The sequence below is a fragment of the Somniosus microcephalus genome, chromosome 11, assembly GCF_052327205.1.
Source record: "Somniosus microcephalus isolate GS21.2 chromosome 11, FLI_Smic_1.0, whole genome shotgun sequence".
Taxonomy (NCBI): Eukaryota; Metazoa; Chordata; class Chondrichthyes; order Squaliformes; family Somniosidae; genus Somniosus; species Somniosus microcephalus.
Genome location: NC_140997.1, coordinates 205,068,852 through 205,092,322, shown reverse-complemented (window position 1 = coordinate 205,092,322; position 23,471 = coordinate 205,068,852). Strand labels below are relative to the sequence as shown.

Sequence of the window (23,471 nt, the reverse complement as noted above, 5' to 3'; positions counted from 1 at the left end):
TTATATCTTACCTTTCACTGCAACTCACTGAGCCACTTTCAAAGGTGCACACAGATATGTCCAAGAACACAAAGGGGGGAAATTTCGGTGATGCCCCTTTTGGGGCACTAACTTCGCCAGGGCACTAATTTTAGTGGCACAAAAAAATTAGCATCACTACTGGAAGCGTTCCACCTCCTTCTTGGGGCGCTACAACTGAATATCACAGCGCTACATGCAACAGCGCCACGTGAGTTGGCACAAAGCACCACGTCATTGCAGGCCTCCTACCCTGATTAAAGGGGAAGAGCCTAGTGCTGCACGTACCAGGGCCCTGCTGGACCACTGGGGAATGGGGTGCTGTGAAAACAGCCTGGCACTCAAGAGGAGTGCCGAGCTGAGTGATCGCAGCTGGCACCTCGAGGAAAAAAGGGGGAAGGGGGCAGGTGCTGGCAGTCGGCCAAAACCAAAATGGCTGCCCCAACACTTGTCCCTTTTAATAGCGCTACCGCGGCTGCAAAAGCACCCCCCTGACCCTGTCGGACATATCGTCCGGCAATAGGTCAGAGGGCGCAACCGGACGCTGCGCAAGGTGATGACGTCATCGCCAGCGGCGCAGCATTGCAGGGCACTACTGGCTACCGCCATTGCTAACCTTTCACTGAATTTCACGGGAGGCATTAGCTGTGCCATGCCTGGGCGCTAGGGGATTTGCGCCCCCCCCCCTCCCTGGTTTCAATGTTTAACAGTACATTAATAGAAACTTTAAATAAACATTGGATAAAACACCCAAGTGGCTACCCTTGTGTGTTGTTAGTTGGTATGATGGCACTAGGATGAGGGTGAGTGTGAGGGGTGGTAAGTGAGATGGGGATCTGATAATGTAGATAGAGAGGGATGTGTGGGCATGCAAGGTAAGTTGGTGTGAGTAAAGATGTGCAGGGCTAGGGTAGGAAAAGGCAGAGTGATGGGAATGTGATGAGAGGCACAGCAGGATGAGGTTGAGTGTGGCTTTGTACTAACGTTTCTAATGAGCTAATTGAAACATTTACACCACTGCACCCAGGACCTCCTGACCACATCCCTGCTTGTGCCCTCCTGTGCAATGTGCAACCAGGCTGTTTTGGTCTCCTGGGGAGGTTTCTTCTGCCCATTGGAAGGGAAGAGAACCTCCATGCGTGCTGTGACTCCCTCCATAAGCATATGGAGGGAGTCATGGGAGAACCTGGGTGCAGCCCTCTTCCTCTGTGCAGTGATTGTCAGTGTTTGAAGCACCTCAATGCTGTAGAACACTGACAGTACAAATGTCAAAAGAAAGTTGGCCATGGTCCCTTTAAGGAAACTGGCTGATGACGCGTCATGAATGACGTCACCAGACCCGCTTCTTCTAATTGGGCCAGGAAATGCGCGGGGCGGGCTTAACAAGTCCTATCAATGTAAATTCATTTTAGACAGTGGGATGGAGCGAGCGGCGGGGCCGCGACCCGCCACCGACATCACCTGCCCCGGACCCACTGAGGTAAGTAAAATCCCAGCCTTTGTTTTCATGGTTTTGTGGCTTTAGTGACACATTAGCTATGTCAAGTTTACTGATAGATAGAGGAGGAAGTCAAATGAGAAAGGGAAAGAGAAAACAGGAAACTACAGGCCAGTTAGCCTGACATCATTAGTAGGGAAAATGCTAGAATCTATTATTAAAGACATGTTAACAGGCCACTTGGAAAATCACAATCTGATTAGGCAGAGTCAACACAGTTTTATGAAAGGGAAATCATGTTTGACAAATCTATTAGAGTTTTATTGGGGTGTAACTAGCAGGGTAGATAAGGGGGATCCAGTGGATGCAGTATATTTGGATTTTCAGAAGACATTCGATAAGGTGCCACACAAGAGGTTGTTACACAGGATTAGGGCTCATGAGATTGGGGGAAATATATTAGCATGGATTCAGGATTGGTTAACGGGCAGAAAACAGAGAGTAGGAATAAACAGGTCATTTTCAGGTTGGCAGGCTGTAACTAGTGGGGTACCCATAAGGATCAGTGCTTGGTCGTCAGCTATTTACAATCTTTATTAATGACTTAGATGAAAGGAACTGAGTGTAACGTATCCAAGTTTGCTGATGATACAAAGTTAGGTGGGAAAGTAAGCTGTGAGGAGGATGCAAAGAGGCTGCAGAGAGATATAGACAGGTTGACTGGGCAAGAACATGGCAAATGGAATACAATTTGGGGAAGTGTGAAATTATTCACTTTAGTAGGAAAAACAAAAAAGCAGAATATTTTTTGAATGGTGAGAGACTGAGAAATGTTTGCTTTCAGAGGGACCTGGGTGTTCTTGTACATGAATCACACAAAGTTAACATGCAGGTACAGCAAGTAATTAGGAAAGCAAATGGTGTGTTAGCTTTTGTTACAAAGCGATTAGAGTATAAGAGTAAAGAAGTCTTACTACAATTATACTGGGCATTGGTGAGGCCACACCTGGAGTACTGTGTACAGTTCTGATCTCCTTACCTAAGGAAAGACATACTTGCCTTAGAGGGAGTGCAACAAAGGTTCACTAGACTGGTTTCTGGAATGAGGGGATTGTCCTATGAGGAGAGAATGAGTAGACTAGGCCTATATTCCCTAGAGTTTAGAAGAATGAGAGGTGATCTCATTGAAACATATAAAATTCTTAAGGGGTTTGACAGGCTTTGCTGAGAAAATGTTTCTCCTGGCTGGGGAATCTAGAACACAGGGTCACAGTCTCAGGATAAGGGGGCGGCCATTTAGGACTGAGGTGAAAGGGTTGTGGATCTTGGAATTCTTTACCCCAGAGAGCTGTGGATGCTCAGTCGTTGAGTATATTCAAGACAGAGGTCAATAAATTTTGGGGAACTAAGGGAATTAAGCAATAGTGCGGGAAGGTGGAGTTGAGGTAGAAGATCAGCCATGAGCTTGTTGAATGGCAGAGCATGCTCGAAGGGCCAAATGGCCTACTCCAGCTCCTATTTCTTATGTTTTTATATGAGAGACTAGCAAATGTTGGCATTCAAAGGGATTTGGGTGTCCTTGCACAAGAATCACAGAAAGTTAACATGCAGATACAGCAAGCAATTAGGAAGGCAAATGGTATGTTAGCCTTTATTGCAAGGGGGTTGGAGTATAAGAGTAAAGGGCCTAGAAATTCATTAAGGCGCTGCCAGCTTTGCGGCCAGTTACCGCCTAAAGAGGGCTTCTGCGCCAAAAAGGAGTTTGCGCTGATATTCAGCGCAGCGGTATTGGCGGCGGTAGCCATTAGCGCTGCGCCAGCACCGATGACGTCATCGGTGTGCGCAGTGCCCCGGTTCCGCCCCGAAACCGGCCCGATCCCCATATTTAGTTGCGGCCGCCTCTTCCGCAGCGGCTGCAAACAGCGACCAGAAAACGGGGCCGTACTCTAGCCTTAGTGGGGCGCTTTAAGGTGGAGGTGCGGCCGGCCGCTTTTTCGGCGGCCGCCTGCCCGCACCTCCTTCCCCGGCCTCCTCCACCCCACCCCCCCCCGCGGTATTGCCGGCTGCTTTCCGCGAACCCGGCACTTCTCCGAGGTGCCGGGCTCATTTGCCGGCACTCTCCAGCGGCGATCTCCCCGTTGCAGGCAGCTCCCCCTTAAGAGAAGGAGGAGGCCTGCAGTACCGCAGCCTGCCGCTCCGCAGCGGCTGGCGCAGCGGCGCCAAGAGCGCTGAAATTCAGTTTCAGCGCCCCAAGCGGAGGCGGGCACACCCTGGAATAGCGCCCGGTTCCGGATTGGGGCGCAGAAGCCGAATATCTGACGGTCGCTAATGGCTCCGCGCCCAGCGCTAACTTTTGGGCGCTAGCCAGCTGGGCGCCCCTAACTGAATTTCTAGGCCAAGAAGTCTTACTACAATTGTATAGGGCTTTTTTATTTATTTTTTAAATTTTGTATAGGGCTTTAGTGAGACCACACCTGGAGTACTGCATACAGTTTTGGTCTATACTTGCCTTAGAGGGGGTGCAACAAAAGTTCACTAGATTGATTCCTGGGATGAGAGGCCAGTCCTGTGAGAAGAGTTTGAGTAGAATGAGCTTATATTCTCTGAAGTTTAGAAGAATGAGAGGTGATCGCATTGAAAAGTATAAAATTCTTAGAGAGCTTGGCAGGGTAGATGCTGAGAGGCTGTTTTCCCCTGGCTGGAGAGTCTAGAACTAGGGGTCACAGTCTCAGGATAAGGGGTCGGCCATTTAGGACTGAGATGAGGAGAAATTTCTTTATCCCAGAGGGCTGTGGATGCTCAGTCGATAAGTATATTCAAGACTGAGATCGATAGATTTTTGGGCACTAAGGGAATCAAGGGATATGGGAATCAGGCGGAAAAGTGGACTTGACGTATAAGTTCAGCCATCATCTTATTGAATGGCAGACCTGGCTCGAGGGGCTGTATGGCCTACTCCTGCTCCTATTTCTTATGTTATGATTGACTCATAAACTATATCAGTAAAAATTGTTCTTTAATGGGACTGAAAACAACTTTATGTCACAATTAAAAGTACAACTGACTAACCTCAGAGGCACAGAAGTGAGTTGCTTTCAACTGTGTAATTTGAAGCATGTGTGCTTTTGCAAACTTTATCACATGTTCAAAACTAAACATGCCCTTTCCAATGCCAGTTTCTTACAAAGTTACTGTGATATATCTTTCACACCTTTTGCAAAACAAAATTGTTTGAAGTTAGACTGCGGACATTTCTGATGGTTGCTTTTACAACTTACCTTTGCATGAGGCATTTTCAAACTTGGTTCATTAACAACATAGCAGCTAGTCAGAAAGCATAGCTATCAATGATATTTATTCCAGGAATGTGCATGGAAATATGTCCTGGAAATTCCTTCATTTAGAAAACATATCTTGTGTTAAGATGCATTTATTATGGTGTTTTTGTATCCTTGCTGAGAAAATCTACCTTCAATTTAGCATGTATTTGTTTGTATTGTGAGCTTTATGGCATTTTTCTCAATACACGTACATTAATTCAAAATACAGTGTTACACAGTTGCATTCAATCAACACAGTAAAGCTACAATACAAAACGGTGGCTTATTCTTTGACCAACCATTGTTAAATGGGATCAATCGCGCTCCTTTTCTGTAGAGAGTCCAATTAGCAAGGATGGAGGAAGCAGCCACAGCTTGGATTGTAATTGAGCCCATTAAACTCAACAAGATCCTGAGCTATGAACATTGAAATTCAAGTGCAAGGGCTGCCCAGCTAACAATTGTTCTGTGAATTCTGACTTTTTTTCTTTTTCAGCTTGAAATATTTTGTAGGCATCTTAACAAAAATGAGCAGGAGAAGGGAAAAGTTTGTGTGCAGAAGTTTTTAATGGACAATCTGCTGCATACACTGCAGCAGTGAGTTTAATAAGAATTTTAATAGTAATATATTCTCCTCTCCCTTTTTTTCAGTTAATTCTTCCCTCCCACCCCATGTCATAAACCACTACTCCCTGGCTAAAGGGCAGGCATTGTTACTTACTTTCAAATGCCTAATCTCTTGCCTCGTTATCTGCTGATTGGTGATGTAAGATAGGTACCTGGAGAGACTTGGGCCGAGATTTTCCTTACCTCGGCAGGTCCGGGGCGGGCAAAGTCGGTGGCGGGTCTCGACCCATTGCTGCTAGCTCCAACCCACTCTGGAAAATGAATTTACATTGCTGGGGCTTGTGAAGCCTGTCCAGTGCATTTCCCGGTCCAGTTAGAGGAAGCAGATCTGGTGACGTCATTCATGACACGTCATCAGCCGGTTTCCTTAAAGGGACCATGGCCAACTTTCTTTTGACATTTGTGCTGTCAGTGTTCTACAGCATTGAGGTGCTGCAAACACTGACAATCACTGCACACAGGTGCAGGGCTGCACACAGGTTCTCCCATGACTCCCTCTATATGCTTATGGAGGGAGTCACAGCACGCAGGGAGGTCCTCTTCCCTTCCCATGGGCGGAAGACACCTCCCCAGGAGACCAACACAGCCTGGTTGCACATTGCAGAGGAGGTCACAAGCAGGGATGTTGTCAGGAGGACCTGGGTACAGTGGCACAAACCTTTCAATGATCTCAGTAGATCACGAAAAGTTAGTACAAAGCCACACTCAACCTCATCCTGCTGTGCCTCTCATCACATCCCCATCACTCTGCCTTCACTACCCTAGCCCTGCACATCCTTACTCACACCAACTTACCTTGCACCTCCACCCATCCCTTTCTATCTACATTATCACATCCCAATCTCAACAGCCACCCCTCACACTCACCCTCATCCTAGTGCCATCATACCAACTAACAATACACAAGGGTAGCCACTTGGGTCTTTTATCCAATGTTCATCTAAAATTTCTGTTAATGTGCTGTCAAACATTGAAACCTTTATTTTCAACACTTTGCATTCTTGGACAGATTTGTTTGCACCTTTGGAAGTGGCTTAGTGAGTTACAGTGAATGGTGAGGCATAATGGTACCCCCGCAATGATCATGTCTGTGAAAGGAATGGCTTGGGCATTGTAGGGATGCTTTATGGTGTTGGTGTGGGGTGGTGGCAACCTGGCACATCATGTGGCAGCCAGGGTGTACAGCATCAAGTGAAGTAAATCTGGCCATGCAGAGGCCATCCCTGGTCTCCCAGGCAGCCATGTGCTCGGGTGCTGATGCCCTGTGTCCTGTGCAGCATCAGGTGCTTGCGGAGAAGGTTGGTGGTGTTGTTGGTGCTTCTGGTGTGTCTGTTGCTGCTGGTGTTGGGGCTCATCATGGTCGGATTCTGAGGACCAAGGTAAGACAGTATAAAGGGCACCCATGTTGATGGAATAGATAGCAGGTGAAGTCGAGATGACAGAAGCATTCTGTCAATGGTGAGAGAGTTCTTCCAATGAGGTAAGAGTGGATGGAGAGTGGAAAGTGGAAAGCCTGCAGAATATGTGCTGGAAATGGACTGAGAAACAGCTTATGGCTGAGGAAAGTGATGATCTGTCAGGTGGGAACTTTTACTGTACATTTGAAGCTGTCAAGCAATCAGCTGGAGCAATAGTCACTGAACTCCTGCCTCAGGTTGACAGCCGTGGGTCCCCAAACAGCGTGGTTCCTGTGGCCATGAAGTGAAAGTGAAAAGTTAAGTTAAAAAAGCCTGTGAATGATCTGTCAACTAGATGCTAATGAGTTTAATTGGGTCGCCTGTCGCTGCCTGTCGGATCTGCTCAGCCACTGACAGACCCAACATTGGGAAAGACTTGTTGCGGCGCGTTGACAGCAGGATCCCAACCCACTGTCAAAAAATTCAAATTTGCCACTGATCCCACCCGCTGACCCCCTGGAAAATTCTGACCTTGTTTTCCGATTTTCCGTTTATCCCTGAGACAAATCACCTGATTTCTGCTCATTACTGACCAATAGCCAGTTTGATTTTACTGATTTTACAAATTTGATTTTACAAATTACTGACCAACTCCCCCCCCCCGACCCTGAACACGGGGGCCCCACAAGGATGTGTGCTGAGTCCCCTCCTCTACTCCCTCTTCACCCACGACTGTGTGGCTGTTAATGGCTCCAACACCATCATCAAGTTTGCAGATGACACCACGGTAGTAGGCCAGATCACCAACAATGATGAGTCAGCCTACAGGGAGGAGGTCCAGCAACTCGTGAAGTGGTGCGCTGATAACAACCTGGCCCTTAACACCAAGAAAACAAAAGAAATCATTGTGGACTTCAGGAAGTCCAAAGGCGGAAGTCACACCCCCATCCACATCAATGGGGCTGTGGTGGAAAGGGTGGACAGCTTTAAGTTCCTCGGAGTCCACATCACGGAAGACCTCTCCTGGTCCCTCAACACCTCCTCTCTGGTGAAGAAGGCCCAGCAGCGCCTATATTTCTTAAGGAGGCTGAAGGGATGTAATCTGTCACCCCTGATCCTCTCTAACTTTTACCGCTGCACTATAGAGAGCATCCTGACAAACTGTATCACAGTATGGTATGGCAGCTGTAGCTACTATGACCGGAAAGCCCTGCAGCGGGTAGTCAAAACTGCCCAACGCATTACCGGCACCCGGCTACCGACCATAGAGCACATATACCAGAAACGCTGTCTACGGAGGTCACGGTCCATCATCAAAGACCCTACCCACCCCAGCCACAGTCTGTTCGCCCTCCTACCATCTGGGAGACGCTACAGATGCATTCGCACCCGTACGACCAGATTTAGGAACAGCTTCTTTCCCAGGGCTGTCATCCTACTGAACTCCACAAATAAACTCTAAAGCCTGCACATCTGCCAATGCACTTTATTATGGTCATATTTATGTTAATATACTACAAGCCAAATGTATGTTGAATGTTTAAATGTCTTAATCCAAATGTACACTCTCGGGAGTCGCAAGCCTACATTTCGTTGTACTGCACTTGTGCACGAACAATGACAATAAAAGTTGATTTGATTTGATTTGATTGATTTGAATTGCCTGGCTGAAGTCAGAACCTCACTGGAGTGAAGCTGTGGAATCTCGATCCTGCTGTGACACCAGGCTGCTGTACACATTAAAATGTTCTTAATTCCATATAGTCATCCCTCAATTGCTCAATATATATTAATTAAGATAATCAATGTCAACGTGTGCCATTTTTTATTATCAAAATTCTTAAACACAGATATATTTTGTGGTTTTATCAACAGATCATTCAAACCTGACTTTCTCATTGTGAGGCAACATCCCTTCAGCATGGCAGAAAATGAGGATTTCCGGAATATTATTATCGGACTTCAGTATGGCAGTCTTCCAAGTGTGAACTCACTAGAATCCATCTACAACTTTTGTGACAAGCCATGGGTGGTAAGTTAAAAATGTTGGGAGAACAAATTCATTTTTTTCTTAACAATTCATCTAAATAGGTCCAAGAGGGAATATCACAATGACAAGGCACACCATGCTTATAGGCAAACAGTGGGAAATATTCAAAGACATTATTGGTACAATACAAATACAGCACATTCCTCTAAAAGGCAAAGGCTTCACATTTGCAGTTAAGTAACCGTGGTCAACAAATCAGATAAGAGGCAGTATCAAGCTAAAAGAAAAAGCTTACACAAAGGCAAGGTAAAATGGAAACCAGCGGATTGGGAGAGCTATAAAATGCAACAAAGAGATATAAAGAAAGCATTAAGAGGTGCAAAAAGAAAATATGAACAGAAACTTGCAAGTGGTATCAAAGCTAGCAGCAAAAGCTTTTCTAAATATATTGAGGAAGAGAGTGGTAATGGGGAATGTGGGCCCATTAAAGACAGATGCAAGCAAGATTATAATGGATAAGAAGGGAATGGCAAAATTGTTAAATGAGTACTTTACATCCGTTTTCACAGTAGAGGAAGAGGACAAAATGCCAATGGGACATGAGAACCTAAAAGTAAGTCAAGGCGAGGAACTTAGTGGATTTAACGTGTTAAAAAAAGGCAATGTAGAGAATAATTGGACCTAAGATAGAAAAATCCACAGGATCTGATGGTCTCCACCACAGGATATTTAAAGAAATTGGTGAGGAAATTGCAGATGGAGTCATCATCATTTGGATTGGAAATTGCAAATGTTGCTCCATTATTTAAGAAGGGTGGGGAAGAAAACCAGGTAGCTATAAACCTATCAGTTTAACATAAATTTTGGGGATGTTACTGCAATCTATCATCAGAGACACAGTGATTGAGCACTTGGACAAGTATCAAAGAGAGTCAGAATGGATCTGACTAATCTAATTGAATTTTTTGAGGAGGTCACTGGCATGCTGAATAAGGGAGTGTCTATGGATATTTTCCATATAGACTTCTCGAAGGCATTTGATAATGTTCCATACAAGAGATTATTAACAAAAATCAGAGCACATGGAATTGGAGGTAACCTTGTGATATGGGTTGGTAGGGAGGATGAGACAGAGAGCAGGGATAAAGGGTTTGTTTTCTGATTAGCAGGATGTGACAAGTGGTATTCTCCAGGGATCTGTACTGGGGCCTCAGCTTTTCACCATATATTAACTTGGATGAAGGAATAGAGTGTTGTATATCCAAGTTTGCAAATGACACTAAGTTTAGAGGCACAGTAAGTTGTGTGGATGTGAGGAAAAAGTTACAAAGGGACATAGGTAGACTAAGTGAATGGGCAAAAATTCAAGGTGAGGAAGTGTGAAGTTGTCCACTTTGGATCTGAGAAAGTCAAATTGGAATATTTTCTTAATGGTGAGAGACTAGAGTTTTGGATATGATTGGGATTACGGAAACATGGCTCCAGGGTGGCCAAGTGTGGTGTATGTAACCTGTTCCACCTTAAGAGAACTTAAGCCTGGTCCACCTTAAGAAAGGTACTACTTTCTTTGGCTGCTGTATACGTAATACCGGTGGTGACCACACCGGTATATAAGCACAGTGTAATAATATTGTATTCAGTATAGTCCGACCTCCAACCAGTAAAGACCTGTTGAATTTACTCTTGTGGTCTGTGTAGTAATTCTCACTATAACACACAGACTTAACAGTGGCGACGAGTCCGATTCTTACCCTGCTGCAGTAAGTTCCACGGCGACTTCGTCCACAGACAGGACGTCGAAGAGAGGTTTCCACCCTCATCACCTACGGGAAGACACGTCGAGCGGCAGGCATCGAGCAATCGGAGTGCAGAAGACACCCTGACCTCGAAGCCTCCATCAGCGACTGTCAGCTTCTTCTACTACCTTGTGGTGGGTAAGCCGGGCAGCGACGCGACAGAAAGTCAACCACGTTGGCTGTACAGACGGGGCTGGGAAGACGGAGGAATAAGGGCAGTGAGGTCGATCGCGACCAGAGATAAGGGCCGGGCCGCTTTCGAGCGAGAGGCGCAGCGCGGGACATCGATCGTGACCGGAGATAAGGGCCGCATTCGGGCTAAAGGCGCAGCGTCTGGGGAAACTGAAGGCACGAGAGCCGCGGTGAAGCGGAGACAGCGTCGGGGGACGGGTGAAGACCGCCAAGCGCGGGAAAACCGCCATTTTGTGGGCGGAGGACGACGGCAAGAGCGGGAAGCCACCATCTTAGATAACATTAAAAATACGATAAATTGCTACGATGCCTAAACATGGGAACATTAATGCCTTCGACAGTGATATAGAAGACTGGGCTATGTATGTAGAACGCATACAAAACTATTGTAAGGCAAATAAAATTCCTGAGACAGATAAAGCACTAACATTACTAAACTTAATGGGTGCGAAGACATACGGGCAATTGAAACACCTGTTATCACCAGATGAACCGGCGGATAAGACGTTCGAACAGATTGTTACTGTCCTAAAAAATCATCTTAGCCCCACGCCGCTGATGCTAGCGGAACGATTTAAATTTTACGATAGAAGACAGCGGCAAAATGAAAGCAATGCTGAATATTTGATGGAATTACGTAAGCTAGCAAAATATTGTCAGTTTGGAACGGGACTGACAGAGGCACTTCGAGATAGATTTGTGTGTGGTTTATTTAAACAGGATACACAAAGGCGACTGCTCGAGGAGAATGAGCTGTCTCTTGAGAAGGCGGTCACTATGGCAGCAGCACATGAGGCCGCAGCGAGAGGCACGGCAGTAATGCAGCTACGGCCACCGGAACTCGGTACAAACAAATTGGGTTTGAGTTCTGTCAAATGTTATCGTTGTGGAAAGACAACGCACGATCAGAACCAGTGTTGGTTTAAAAACCAAGAATGCAGAACGTGTGGCAGGTTTGGCCACATAGCTAAAGTATGCCGGTCAGGAAAGAAGACCAGCAATAAAAAGTCACCACAAGGAAAATATGCAAAGGTACACAAGGTGACAAAGAACAGTTTGACTGCACAGAAGTCAGATTCAGACGCTAGCAGTAATGAACTGGATAGCTTAAGAATACACAACGTTGGTAAGGATACAGACCTCCAGACAATTTGGGTCACTCTTAAGATAGCAGGAGTCCAAGTAAAAATGGAATTGGACACTGGATCGGCATTGACGGTCATGAATAAGAAAGATTACAGAAGGTTATTCCAACATATTCCCTTACAGGATACAGAGATTATATTGAAAACGTACACGGGGCAAAGAGTGTACCCCATCGGAAAAATAGAGGTAGAAGTGGTCCACAAGGGTGAAGGAAGCCAAGTAATGGACTTATATGTGCTACCTGAAGGAGGCCCACCACTACTAGGACGGGAGTGGATTAGGAAAATGAATATGGACTGGCACTCCTTGAAAGCACTAACGGTAGATTCCGGGGAAACAGCTGTCAAACCTAAACGATTGTCCAGAATATTGGATGAGGCTAAAGAGGTGTTCCAGCCGGGACTGGGAACACTGAGAGAAATTACGGCAAACATCAAGATTGATGAACATGCACAACCAAAATTTTTTAAAGCCAGACCGGTACCCTATGCAATACGACCTGCGGTTGAAGCGGAGCTGGAAGCACTAGAACGTTCAGGGGTACTGTCTAAAGTAGATTGGAGTGAGTGGGCTACGCCCATTGTTCCCGTTATGAAACGTCCTGCGAACAATAAGCCAGGAGATCCAGGGAAGGTTTGCATTTGTGGAGATTTCAAGACCACCGTTAATCCGGTGCTTCACACGGTGCAGTATCCGCTTCCATGGATTGAGGATATTTTCGCTTCACTGTCTGGCGGGAAACACTTCACCAAGATAGACCTGACGCAGGCGTACTTGCAGATGGAGGTTGAAGAAGAGTCACGCCAATACCTCACGATCAACACGCATCGAGGGTTGTACCGGTACAATAGGCTGGTTTCTGGTGTGTCATCGGCTCCAGCAATTTGGCAGAGGGCCATGGAGCAGGTATTACAGGGAATTCCAGGCACACAATGTTACCTGGACGACATTCTGATCACAGGTGATGGTGATGAACAGCATCTCGCTAACTTGGAACTGGTGCTCAACAGACTGAAAGAGTATGGACTTAGGGTAAATCGGCAGAAATGTGAGTTCTTCCAGAAGCGGATCTCGTACTGTGGTCATGTCATTGACCGGGAGGGGCTTCATAAGTCTCCTGACAAGATAGCGGCAGTTGTAAAGGCTCCCGCTCCGGAGAATGTCTCTCAGTTGAGGTCGTTTCTAGGATTAATTAACTACTACCATAAATTTCTGCCAAATCTATCCACAGTGCTGCATCCGTTGAACGCTCTTTTACAGAAAGGGGTACCATGGGACTGGGGCGAAAACTGTAAGAAGGCATTTCGCAAAAGCAAAGAATTGATCACCTCAGAGGAAGTGTTGGCTCACTTCAACCCGACACTGCCTATTCGGTTGGCTTGTGATGCTTCTCCATATGGTATTGGGGCAGTACTCTCACATAAATTGCCAAATGGCACGGAAAGGCCAGTCGCGTTTGCATCCAGATCATTGACCTCCGCTGAGCGCAACTATGCGCAGATCGATAGGGAGGCCCTTAGCCTTGTATGGGGAGTGAAGAAGTTTAATCATTACCTACAGGGCCAAAAATTCACACTTCTGACGGACCATCAACCGTTGGTGTCCATTTTTAACCCTAAGAAGGGTGTTTCGGTGATGACAGCACAGCGTCTCCAGAGATGGTCTCTTTTCTTAGGGGCACATCAATATCAGATAGAATTCAAAGGTACGAAACAGCATGGCAATGCTGATGGCCTGTCGCGCCTGCCACTACCTGAAGATGAAGACACGACGGAAGTTGACCCTGTTGAGTTATTTCATTCGACCATTATCGAGTGTTTACCTGTCACCAACGCAAGTATTGAAAGAGAAACCAGGAATGACCCGACACTGTCCAGAGTCTACGAGGTGACAGTGAAAGGATGGCCAACACGGGGTGATCCTCTGTTACCGGCATTCTCGGCAAGGCGAGACCAGCTGTCCGTCTGCCATGGTACTTTGATGTACGGGACAAGAGTGATTATTCCTCCCAAGTTAAGGGAAAGAGTTTTAAAAGAACTACATGAAGGTCATCTGGGGGGAGTTAAAATGAAAAATCTTGCTAGGGCTTACGTATGGTGGCCGGGTATTGACCAACAGATTGAGGAGTTAACGAAAAGCTGCGCTGGGTGTCAAAAAGTGCAAAATGCACCTCCGATAGCACAGCTACACCCATGGGAATGGCCTTCAGCCCCATGGCAACGCGTACACATTGACTTTGCTGGTCCATTCATGGACTCCATGTTCCTAATCGCGGTGGACGCACATTCCAAATGGCCAGAAGTCATCAAGATGAATACCACTACTTCAGAAAAGACAATTGCGGTGTTAAGAACAATATTCGCAAGGAACGGATTGCCAGAACAGATCTGTTCGGACAATGGACCACAGTTTGTATTGGAAGAATTCCAACAATTCTTAAAGAAGAATGGAGTTAAACATTATACCTCTGCCCCATATCATCCGGCGACAAACGGGTTGGCTGAAAGATTTGTCCAGACATTCAAAAAGGCTATTAAGGCCATGAATGATGATCAGATTCCGCTGCAACACAAGGTCAATAAGTTCCTGATGTCATATAGAAACGCCGATCATGCCGTGACTAACCAAAGTCCTGCTATGATGTTTTATAACAGGAGGTTGCAGTCCAAGTTGGACTTGTTAAAACCAAATGTGCGGAGGGAAGTGGAAAACAAACAGTTCCGGCATATTAATAACAAGACCACTCGAAGTTTCGACGTAGGACAACCAGTGATGGCAAGGGGCTATGGAAACGACAAATGGCAGTCCGGAACAATCCGGGCCAGACAAGGACCTCTGATGTACACCGTAGATATTGGTCATAATGTGTTAAGGCGTCATGCGGATCAACTGGTAGAGTCGAGAGCAAGGGTCGAACCCATGGTTGTGACAGAGACAGCTGTGGAAGACGTTCATGAACCTGAAGCATCTACCTCGGCCGAGAATGTATTTGATGATGATGACACCCAATACATTGGCAACCAACTAGAGGAGGCACCTCAACAACAAGAATCAGAGACCACTGAAAGGCGTTATCCAAGCCGAATCAGAAAGCCTCCTGAGAGACTGAACCTTTGAACTGTTATACCTGAAGTTATATATGTATATATGTTATGTTTATTTGGGGATATGACTGTTAAGCTAAAAAGGGAGGATTGTGGTGTATGTAACCTGTTCCACCTTAAGAGAACTTAAGCCTGGTCCACCTTAAGAAAGGTACTACTTTCTTTGGCTGCTGTATACGTAATACCGGTGGTGACCACACCGGTATATAAGCACAGTGTAATAATATTGTATTCAGTATAGTCCGACCTCCAACCAGTAAAGACCTGTTGAATTTACTCTTGTGATCTGTGTAGTAATTCTCACTATAACACACAGACTTAACACCAAGGCTGGGAACTCAACATCCAGGGGTATTCAATATTCAGGAAAGATAGGCAAAAAGGAAAAGGAGGTGGGGCAGCATTGCTGGTTAAAGAGGGGATTAACACCATTGTAAGGAAGGCACATGGGATTGGGGCAAGGTATTGACTTGGATAGAGAACTGGTTGGCAGATAGAAAGCAAAGAGTTGGAATAAACAGATCTTTTTCCGAGTGGCAGGCAGTGACTAGTGGTGTACCGCAGGGATCGATCCTTGGACCCCAGCTATTCACAATATATATTAATGATCTAGACAAGGGAACTAGATGTAATATCTCCAAATTTGCAGATGACACAAAGCTGGGTGGGCGTGTGTGCTGTGAGGAGGATGCTGAGAAACTACAGGATAATTTGGACAGGTTGGGTGATTGGGCAGAAGCATGGCAGATGCAATATAACATGGATAAATGTGAGGTTATCCACTTTGGTGTCAAAAACAGGAAGGCAGTTTATTATCTGAATGGCAATAGATTGGCAGAAGGGGAAGTGCAACGAGACCTGGGTGTTCTTGTGCACCAGTCGCTGAAGGTAAGCATGCAGGTGCAGCAGGCGGTTAAGAAGGCAAATAGTATGTTGACCTTCATAGCGAGAGGGTTTGAGTACAGGAACAAGGATGTCTTGCTGCAGTTGTACAGGGCCTTGGTGAGACCACATCTTGAGTATTGTGTGCAGTTTTGGTCACCTTATCTGAGGAAGGATATTCTTGCCATGGAAGGAGTTCAGCGAAGATTCACCAGACTGATACCTGGGATGGCAGGAATGATGTATGGGGAGAGATTGGGTCGATTGGGCTTGTACTCGCTGGAGTTTAGAAGAATGAGAGGGGATCTCATTGAAACGTATAAAATTCTGGCAGGACTGGACAGGCTAGATGCAGGGAGGATGTTCCCAATGGTCGGGGAATCCAGAACCAGGGGTCACAGTCTAAGGATAAGGGGTAGGCCTTTTAGGACAGAAATGAGGAGGAATTTCTTCACCCAGAGAGTGGTGAACCTGTGGAATTCTCTACCACAGAAGGCAGTAGAGGCCAATTCATTAAATATATTCAAGAAGGAGTTGGATATATTTCTTATGGCTAAAGGGATCAAGGGGTATGGGGAGAAAGCAGGGACCGGGTACTAAGCTTGGATGATCAACCATGGTCGCATTGAATGGCGGAGCAGGCTCGAGGGGCCGAATGGCCTACTCCTGCTCCTATCTTCTATGTTTCTATGATATTATCTCTGATGATGTGGAATCTGTATGGGTAGAACTGAGAAATACCAAGGGGCAGAAAACGTTAGTGGGAGTGGTATATAGACCTCCAAACAGTAATGCGGAGGTTGGGGATGGCATTAAAAGGGAAATTAGAGAAGCGTGCCATAAGGGCACAGCAGTTATCATGGGTGACTTTAATCTACATATAAATTGGGCTAACCAAATTAGTAACAATACTGTGGAGGAGGAATTCCTGGAGTGTATACGGGATGGTTTCCTGGACCAATATGTCAAGGAAGCAACTAGAGATCAAGCCATCTTAGACTGGGTATTATGTAAAGAGAAAGGATTAATTAGCAATCTTGTTGTGCAAGGCCCCTTGGGTCGGAGCGATCATAATATGATAGAATTCTTCATTAAGATGGAGAGTGAGGTAGTTGACTCAGAAACTAGGGTCCTGAATTTAAATAAAGGAAACTACGATGGTATGAGGCACAAGTTGGGTAGGATTGATTGGGGAATGCCACTCAAAGAGTTGATGGTGGATAGGCAATGGCAAACACTCAAAGATCGCATGGATGAACTACAGAATTTGTTCATCCCAGTTTGGCATAAAAATAAAACAAAAATGGTGACTCAACCGTGGCTAACAAGGGAAATTAGGGATAGCGTAAGATCCAAGGAGAGGACATATAAATTGGCTAGAAAAAGCAATAAACCTGAGGATTGGGAGCTGTTTAGGATTCAACAAAGGAGGACAAGGGGATTAATTAAGAAGGGGAAAATAGAGTATGAGAGTAAGCATGCAGGGAACATAAAAACTGACTGTAAAAGCTTTTATAGATATGTGAAGAGAAAAAGATTGGTGAAGTCAAGCGTAGGTCCCTTGCAGTCAGAATCAGGGGAATTCATAATGGGGAACAAAGAAATGGCAGACCAATTGAATACATACTTTGGTTCTGGCTTCACAAAGGAGGACACAAATAACCTCCCAGAGATGTCGGGGACCATAGGATCTAATGAGAGGGAGGAACTGAAAGAAATCAGTATTTGTAGGGAAATGGTGTTGGGGAAATTGACGGGATTGAAGGCCGATAAATCCCCAGGGCCTGATAATCTACATCCTAGGGTACTTAAGGAAGTGGCCCTAGAATTAGTAGATGCATTGCTGGTGATCTTCCAAACTGGAACAGTTCCCATGGATTGGAGGGTAGCTAATGTTACCCCACTATTCAAAAAAGGTGGTAGAGAGAAAACGGGGAACTATAGACCGGTAAGCCTGACATCGGTAGTGGGGAAAATGCTAGAGTCCATTATAAAAGATGTAATAGCAGAGCACTTGGAAAACAGTGACAGGATCGGACAAAGTCAACATGGATTTACAAAAGGTAAATCATGCTTGACTAATCTACTGGAATTTTTTGAGGATGTAACTGGTAAAATGGATAAGGGAGAACCAGTGGATGTGGTGTATTTGGACTTTCAGAAGGCTTTCGATAAGGTCCCGCATAAGAGATTAGCGTGTAAAGTTAAGGCACATGGGATTGGCGGCAAGGTATTGACTTGGATAGAGAACTGGTTGGCAGACAGAAAGCAAAGAATTGGAATAAACGGGTCTTTTTCCGAGTGGCAGGCCGTGACTAGTGGGGTACCGCAGGGATCGGTCCTAGGACCCCAGCTATTCACAATATATATTAATGATCTAGACGAGGGAACTAGATGTAATATCTCCAAGTTTGCAGACGACACAAAGCTGGGTGGGCATGTGTGCAGTGAGGAGGATGCCAAGGAACTCCAGTATGATTTGAACAGGTTGGGTGATTGGGCAGAAGCATGGCAGATGCAATATAACGTGGATAAATGCGAGGTTATCCACTTTGATGTCAAAAACAGGAAGGTAGATTATTATCTGAATGGCAATAGATTGGGAGAAGTGGAAGTGCAACGAGACCTGGGTGTCCTTGTGCACCAGTCACTGAAGGTAAGCATACAGGTGCAACAGGTGGTTAAGAAGGCAAATGGTATGTTGACCTTCGTAGCGAGAGGGTTCGAGTACAGGAACAAGGATGTCTTGCTGCAGTTGTACAGGGCCTTGGTGAGACCACACCATGAGTATTGTGTGCAGTTTTGGTCACCTTATCTGAGGAAGGATGTTCTTGCCATGGAGGGAGTGCAACGATGATTCACCAGGCTGATACCTGTGATGGAAGGAATAACATATGAGGAGAGATTGGGTCGATTGGGCTTATACTCGCTGGAGTTTAGAAGAATCAGAGGGGATCTCATTGAAACTTATAAAATTCTAAAAGGACTAGACAGACTAGATGCAGGAAGGGTGTTCCCGATGGCCGGGGAGTCCAGAACCAGGGGTCACAGTCTAAGGATAAGGGGTAAGCCATTTAGGACAGAGATGAGGAGGAATTTCTTCACCCAGAGAGTGGTGAACCTGTGGAATTCTCTACCACAGAAGGCAGTAGAGGCCAATTCATTAAATATATTCAAGACGGAGTTAGATATATTTCTTAAGGCTAAAGGGATCAAGGGATATGGGGAGAAAACAGGGACAGGGTACTGAATTTGGATGATCAGCCATGATCTCGTTGAATGGCGGAGCAGGCTCAAGGGGCCGAATGGCCTACTCCTGGTCCTATCTTCTATGTATCTATGCATGGAGAAGCAAAGGTATATAGGTGTTCATGTATACAAATCATTAAAAGTTAGTGCAGAGGTACAAAAAGTAATCAAAATATCTCAAGGAGATTTGAAAGTGAGGAAGCAATGTTTCAATTGTACAGAGCCTTGGTCAGTCCCCATGTGGAGTATCTAAGGATAAGGGGTAAGCCATTTAGAACTGAGGTGAGGAGGAATTTCTTCACCCAGAGAGTGGTGAACCTGTGGAATTCTCTACCACAGAAGGCAGTTGAGGCCAATTCATTAAATATATTCAAGAAGGAGTTAGATATATTTCTTAAGGCTAAAGGGATCAAGGGATATGGGGAGAAAGCAGGGACAGGGTACTGAATTTGGATGCTCGGCCATGATCTCATTGAATGGCGGAGCAGGCTCGAGGGGCCGAATGGCCTACTCCTGCTCCTATCTTCTATGTTTCTAAGTTTCTGTGTTCAGTTTTGGGAACTGAACCTCAGGAAAGATCTATTGGCCTTGGAAGGAATACATCGCAGATTCACCAAAATGAAACTGGGGCTTAAAGGGATAAAGTAAGATGACAGATTGAATAAACTTGATTTGTATTCCCTTGAGTTTAAAAGGTGATTTAATCGAGGTATTTAAAATGATTAAGGGATTCGATAGGGTAGATATAGATATGGAACTATTTCCTCTGGTAGATAATTCCAGAACAACAGGACATAATCGTAAAATTAGAGCTCGGCCATTTGGAAATGAAATCAGGAAGCACTTTTTCCACAGAAAGTGCAGTGGAAATCTGGAACTCGCTCCCCCAAAAGGTTATGGCTGTTGGGTCAATTGAAATTTTCAAGACTGATATTGATAGAATTTTGTTAGTTAAGGGTATTAAGGAATATGGAACAAAGGCAGGTAAATGGAGTTGAGGTTACAGATCTGCCATGATCTAATTGAATGGCGGAACAGGCTTGAAGGGCTGAATGATCTACTTCTGTTTCAATGGCCGTGATTTTACCAACCTCAGCGGGTCCGTGGCGGGCGACGTCGGTGGCAGGTCCCGACCCTGCTGTTGGCTCCATCCCGCTGTCTGAAATGAATTTCCCTTGATTGGGCTTGTTAAGTCCGCCCAGTGCATTTCCTGGCCAATTAGAGGAAGCGGGTCTGGTGACGTCATTTGATGATGCGTCATCAGCCAGTTTCCTTAAAGAGACCATGTCCAAATTTATTTGACATTTTTGCTGTCTGTGTTCTATAGCATTGAGGTGCTGCAAACACTGACAAGCACAGCACAAAGGTACACGGCTGCACCCAGGCTCTCCCATGACTCCCTCCATATGCTTTTGGAGAGAGTCACAGCACGCAGGGAGGTCCTCTTCCCTTCCCATGGGTGGAAAAGATCTCCCCAGGAGGTCACCACAGTCTGGTTGCGCATTGCAGAGGAGGGCACAAGCAGGGATGTGGTCAGGAGGACCAGGCTGCAGTGGTGCAAACCCTTCAATGATCTCAGCAGATCACAAAATGTTAATACAAAGCCACACTCAACCTCATCCTGCTGTGCCTCTCATCACATCCCCCCATCACTTTGCCTTCCCTATCCTATTCCTGTACATCCTTACTCACACCAACTTACCTTGGACCTCCACCCATCCCTCTCTATCTATATTATCACTTCCCCCTCTCACTAGCCTCCCCTCACACTCACCTTTGTCCAATCATTCCAACTAACCCTCATCCTTGTCCAATCATTCCAACTAACAACACACAAGGGTAGGCACTTGGATTTTTTATGCAATGTTAATGTAAAGTTTCTGTTAATGTGCTGTCAAACATTGAAACATTTATTTTCAACACTTTGTGTTCTTGGACAGATCTGTGTGCACTTTTGGAAGTGGCTTAGTGAGTTGCAGTGAATAGTGAGACATAACAGTACCCCCTGCAATGGTGATGAGTGTGAAAGGAATGGCTTGGGCATTGTACGGATGCTTTATGGTGTTGGTGTGGGGTGGTACCAACCTGGTGCATCATGTGGCAGCCAGGGTGCACAGCATCAAGTGAAGTAAATCTGGCCATGGTGTGGTTGGGTGCTGAAGCTCTGTGTCCTGTGCAGCATCAGTTGATTGCGGAGAAGGTTGGTGTTGTTGTTGGTGCTGCTGGTGTTGGGGCTGATTGTGGTCAGATTCTGAGGACCAAGGTGAGACAGTATAAACAGTACCCATGCTGATGGAAGAGATGACAGAAGCAATTTGTCAATGATGAGAGAGGTTGTTCCAATGAGGTGACCCTGGATAGACTCCAAACACTTGCAACCTGCATAAAGCTCAATCTGTCTTCCAAATGCAGTAAACAACAGCTTCTGAGCTTGGAAAGTGAACAGCTGTGAGGTGGGAGCTTTTAATGCACATTTCAAGCTGTCAAGTAATCAGCTGATTCAATGGTTATTCTTCTCCCGCCTCAGCTTAACAGATGTGATCCCCGAGCAGCGAGGACCCCGTGGGCAAGCACGTAAAATCAAAAAGTGAGCTCAAGTGTATTCTTAATGATCTCTAAATAAATTCATAATTACCTAAATTGGGTCCCCTGCCGCTGCGTGTTGGGTCTGCTCAGCGCTGACAGACCCGACATCGGGAAAGGCGCGTGGTGGCGGGTTCACAGCGAGGTCCCGACCCGCTGGGGGAAAAAAAACACTCCCCCACCTGACCCGCCGCCGATCCCGCCCGTTGACCCCTCCGGAAAATCTTGGCCTATGCTTCCACATTTCTTTGTTTCTATGCCACATTATATAACAAAACAGTACATACGTGCAGAAATACACATCCACATACATATGTACAATATTGGGGCACTGATGGAGGGAAAAATTGGAGGGCTTGTCGAGTGTGCTCTGATAACCCCTAGCAGCCAGTGGCATTGTGAGAGGCCTTGGTTAAGAACTTATCCTCTTTGTTCGAAGGCAAAAGAGGACTTAAAGAAAAGAATAATAATTGAAACTTTTGGAAAAATGTGCTCATGTGATTTATGACTCTGCTATTGTTTGGTGTGAAAGCCCACCTGAAACGGCAGGTGGAACCAGAGAAGATTAGTGCTTGAGTTATAGCGTCTGGATCATAACTATCACAGCACTGTCAGAGCTGCATTACATCACTGAAAGGTTTTTGTTTCCTCTGAGTTCTTGAGAGGGATCAAAGCATAAAGCGCCAGAGGCAAAATCTGTATAAATGTTATTGGCATATATACATTACTTACAATAGCATGGCTTTGTTCTGTTTCAGTTTGCTCAGTTGGTGAGCATCTACAAAAGCATGGGCCCGGAGAAATTTCCACTGATTGAACAAGTCTTTTATCCAAATCACAAGGAAATGGTAAGTGCAGCTCAAGTGTCTTTTCTTTGTACTGTAGGACAGGCTACTGTGAGAATTCCAAACATAAAAGCACACTGGCTTCAGTGCTCAGGAACATCAAATGTAGAGGGTTCGTAACAACAAGAAGTTGTTTTGATAACAACCAACGATTACTACAACATGCAGTATGGGTGAGGGACTGGAGAGGGCACCACACAAATAATATATTGCATTTAGTAAGACTGCTTCTTCTTGTTCGCTTAGAATTCAAATTTAAGACTTGAAAATGTAGCCTTTCATTGTTACCTTTCATTAAAATTAATGTAAATCAATCCAAGGCACATTCCAGACAATGGACATTATGGTTTGTGCACACAATCGCATTGTTACTCTAATAGTTTTTACAATTATGCCATCTAAATGTGCCAATGTTGTAAGCTTATGAAAAACTGTCTCTTTAGTGCTATCTATTAATGAAGTCATTTAGTTTGTACTTAAAAATGCCATATTATATGTTGATGTATATATGAAAACATATAGGGGGAAAAATTTAGTTGTTTGCACCTCCCGTTAGCACCTTAAGAGGGCGCCAATTGGGGCGCAAAGCAACTAGAGACCGGGCGCAGCGATGTTTGTGCCACTTGTGAAATTAACTAGACATTTTGCGGCGGCGCTAAACACTTCCGCCACGATTTCCTGCGCCGGCAGATTGTGACGTCATTTGAGTGCGCAACGCCCCGTTAGCACCCCGGACCGGATATTGAGTGGCGCCCCCTGCCTTACCGCCTGCTGCTAGCAACGACAGGTTGAGGGTAGTGTTATGCTGTCAGAAAGGGACTAGGGGAGCGCTATTTAAAGGCGACCGCTTCCTGCCTTTTTTTGTCGGTGACATTTTTGCACCA

The 23,471-nt window shown here is 45.5% G+C and overlaps 1 protein-coding gene across 1 annotated transcript in view; it reads left to right on the top strand.

Annotated features, from left to right (window-relative positions):
- The window catches only part of syn2b (synapsin IIb), a 666,583-nt gene that overhangs the window by 480,249 nt on the left and 162,863 nt on the right, over positions 1–23,471 (top strand). Inside the window, exons 4-5 of the mRNA XM_086001759.1 lie at positions 8,676–8,832; positions 22,501–22,590. Coding sequence (XP_085857885.1) covers positions 8,676–8,832; positions 22,501–22,590 — 247 coding nt within the window. The remainder of the gene's footprint in view (positions 1–8,675; positions 8,833–22,500; positions 22,591–23,471) is intronic.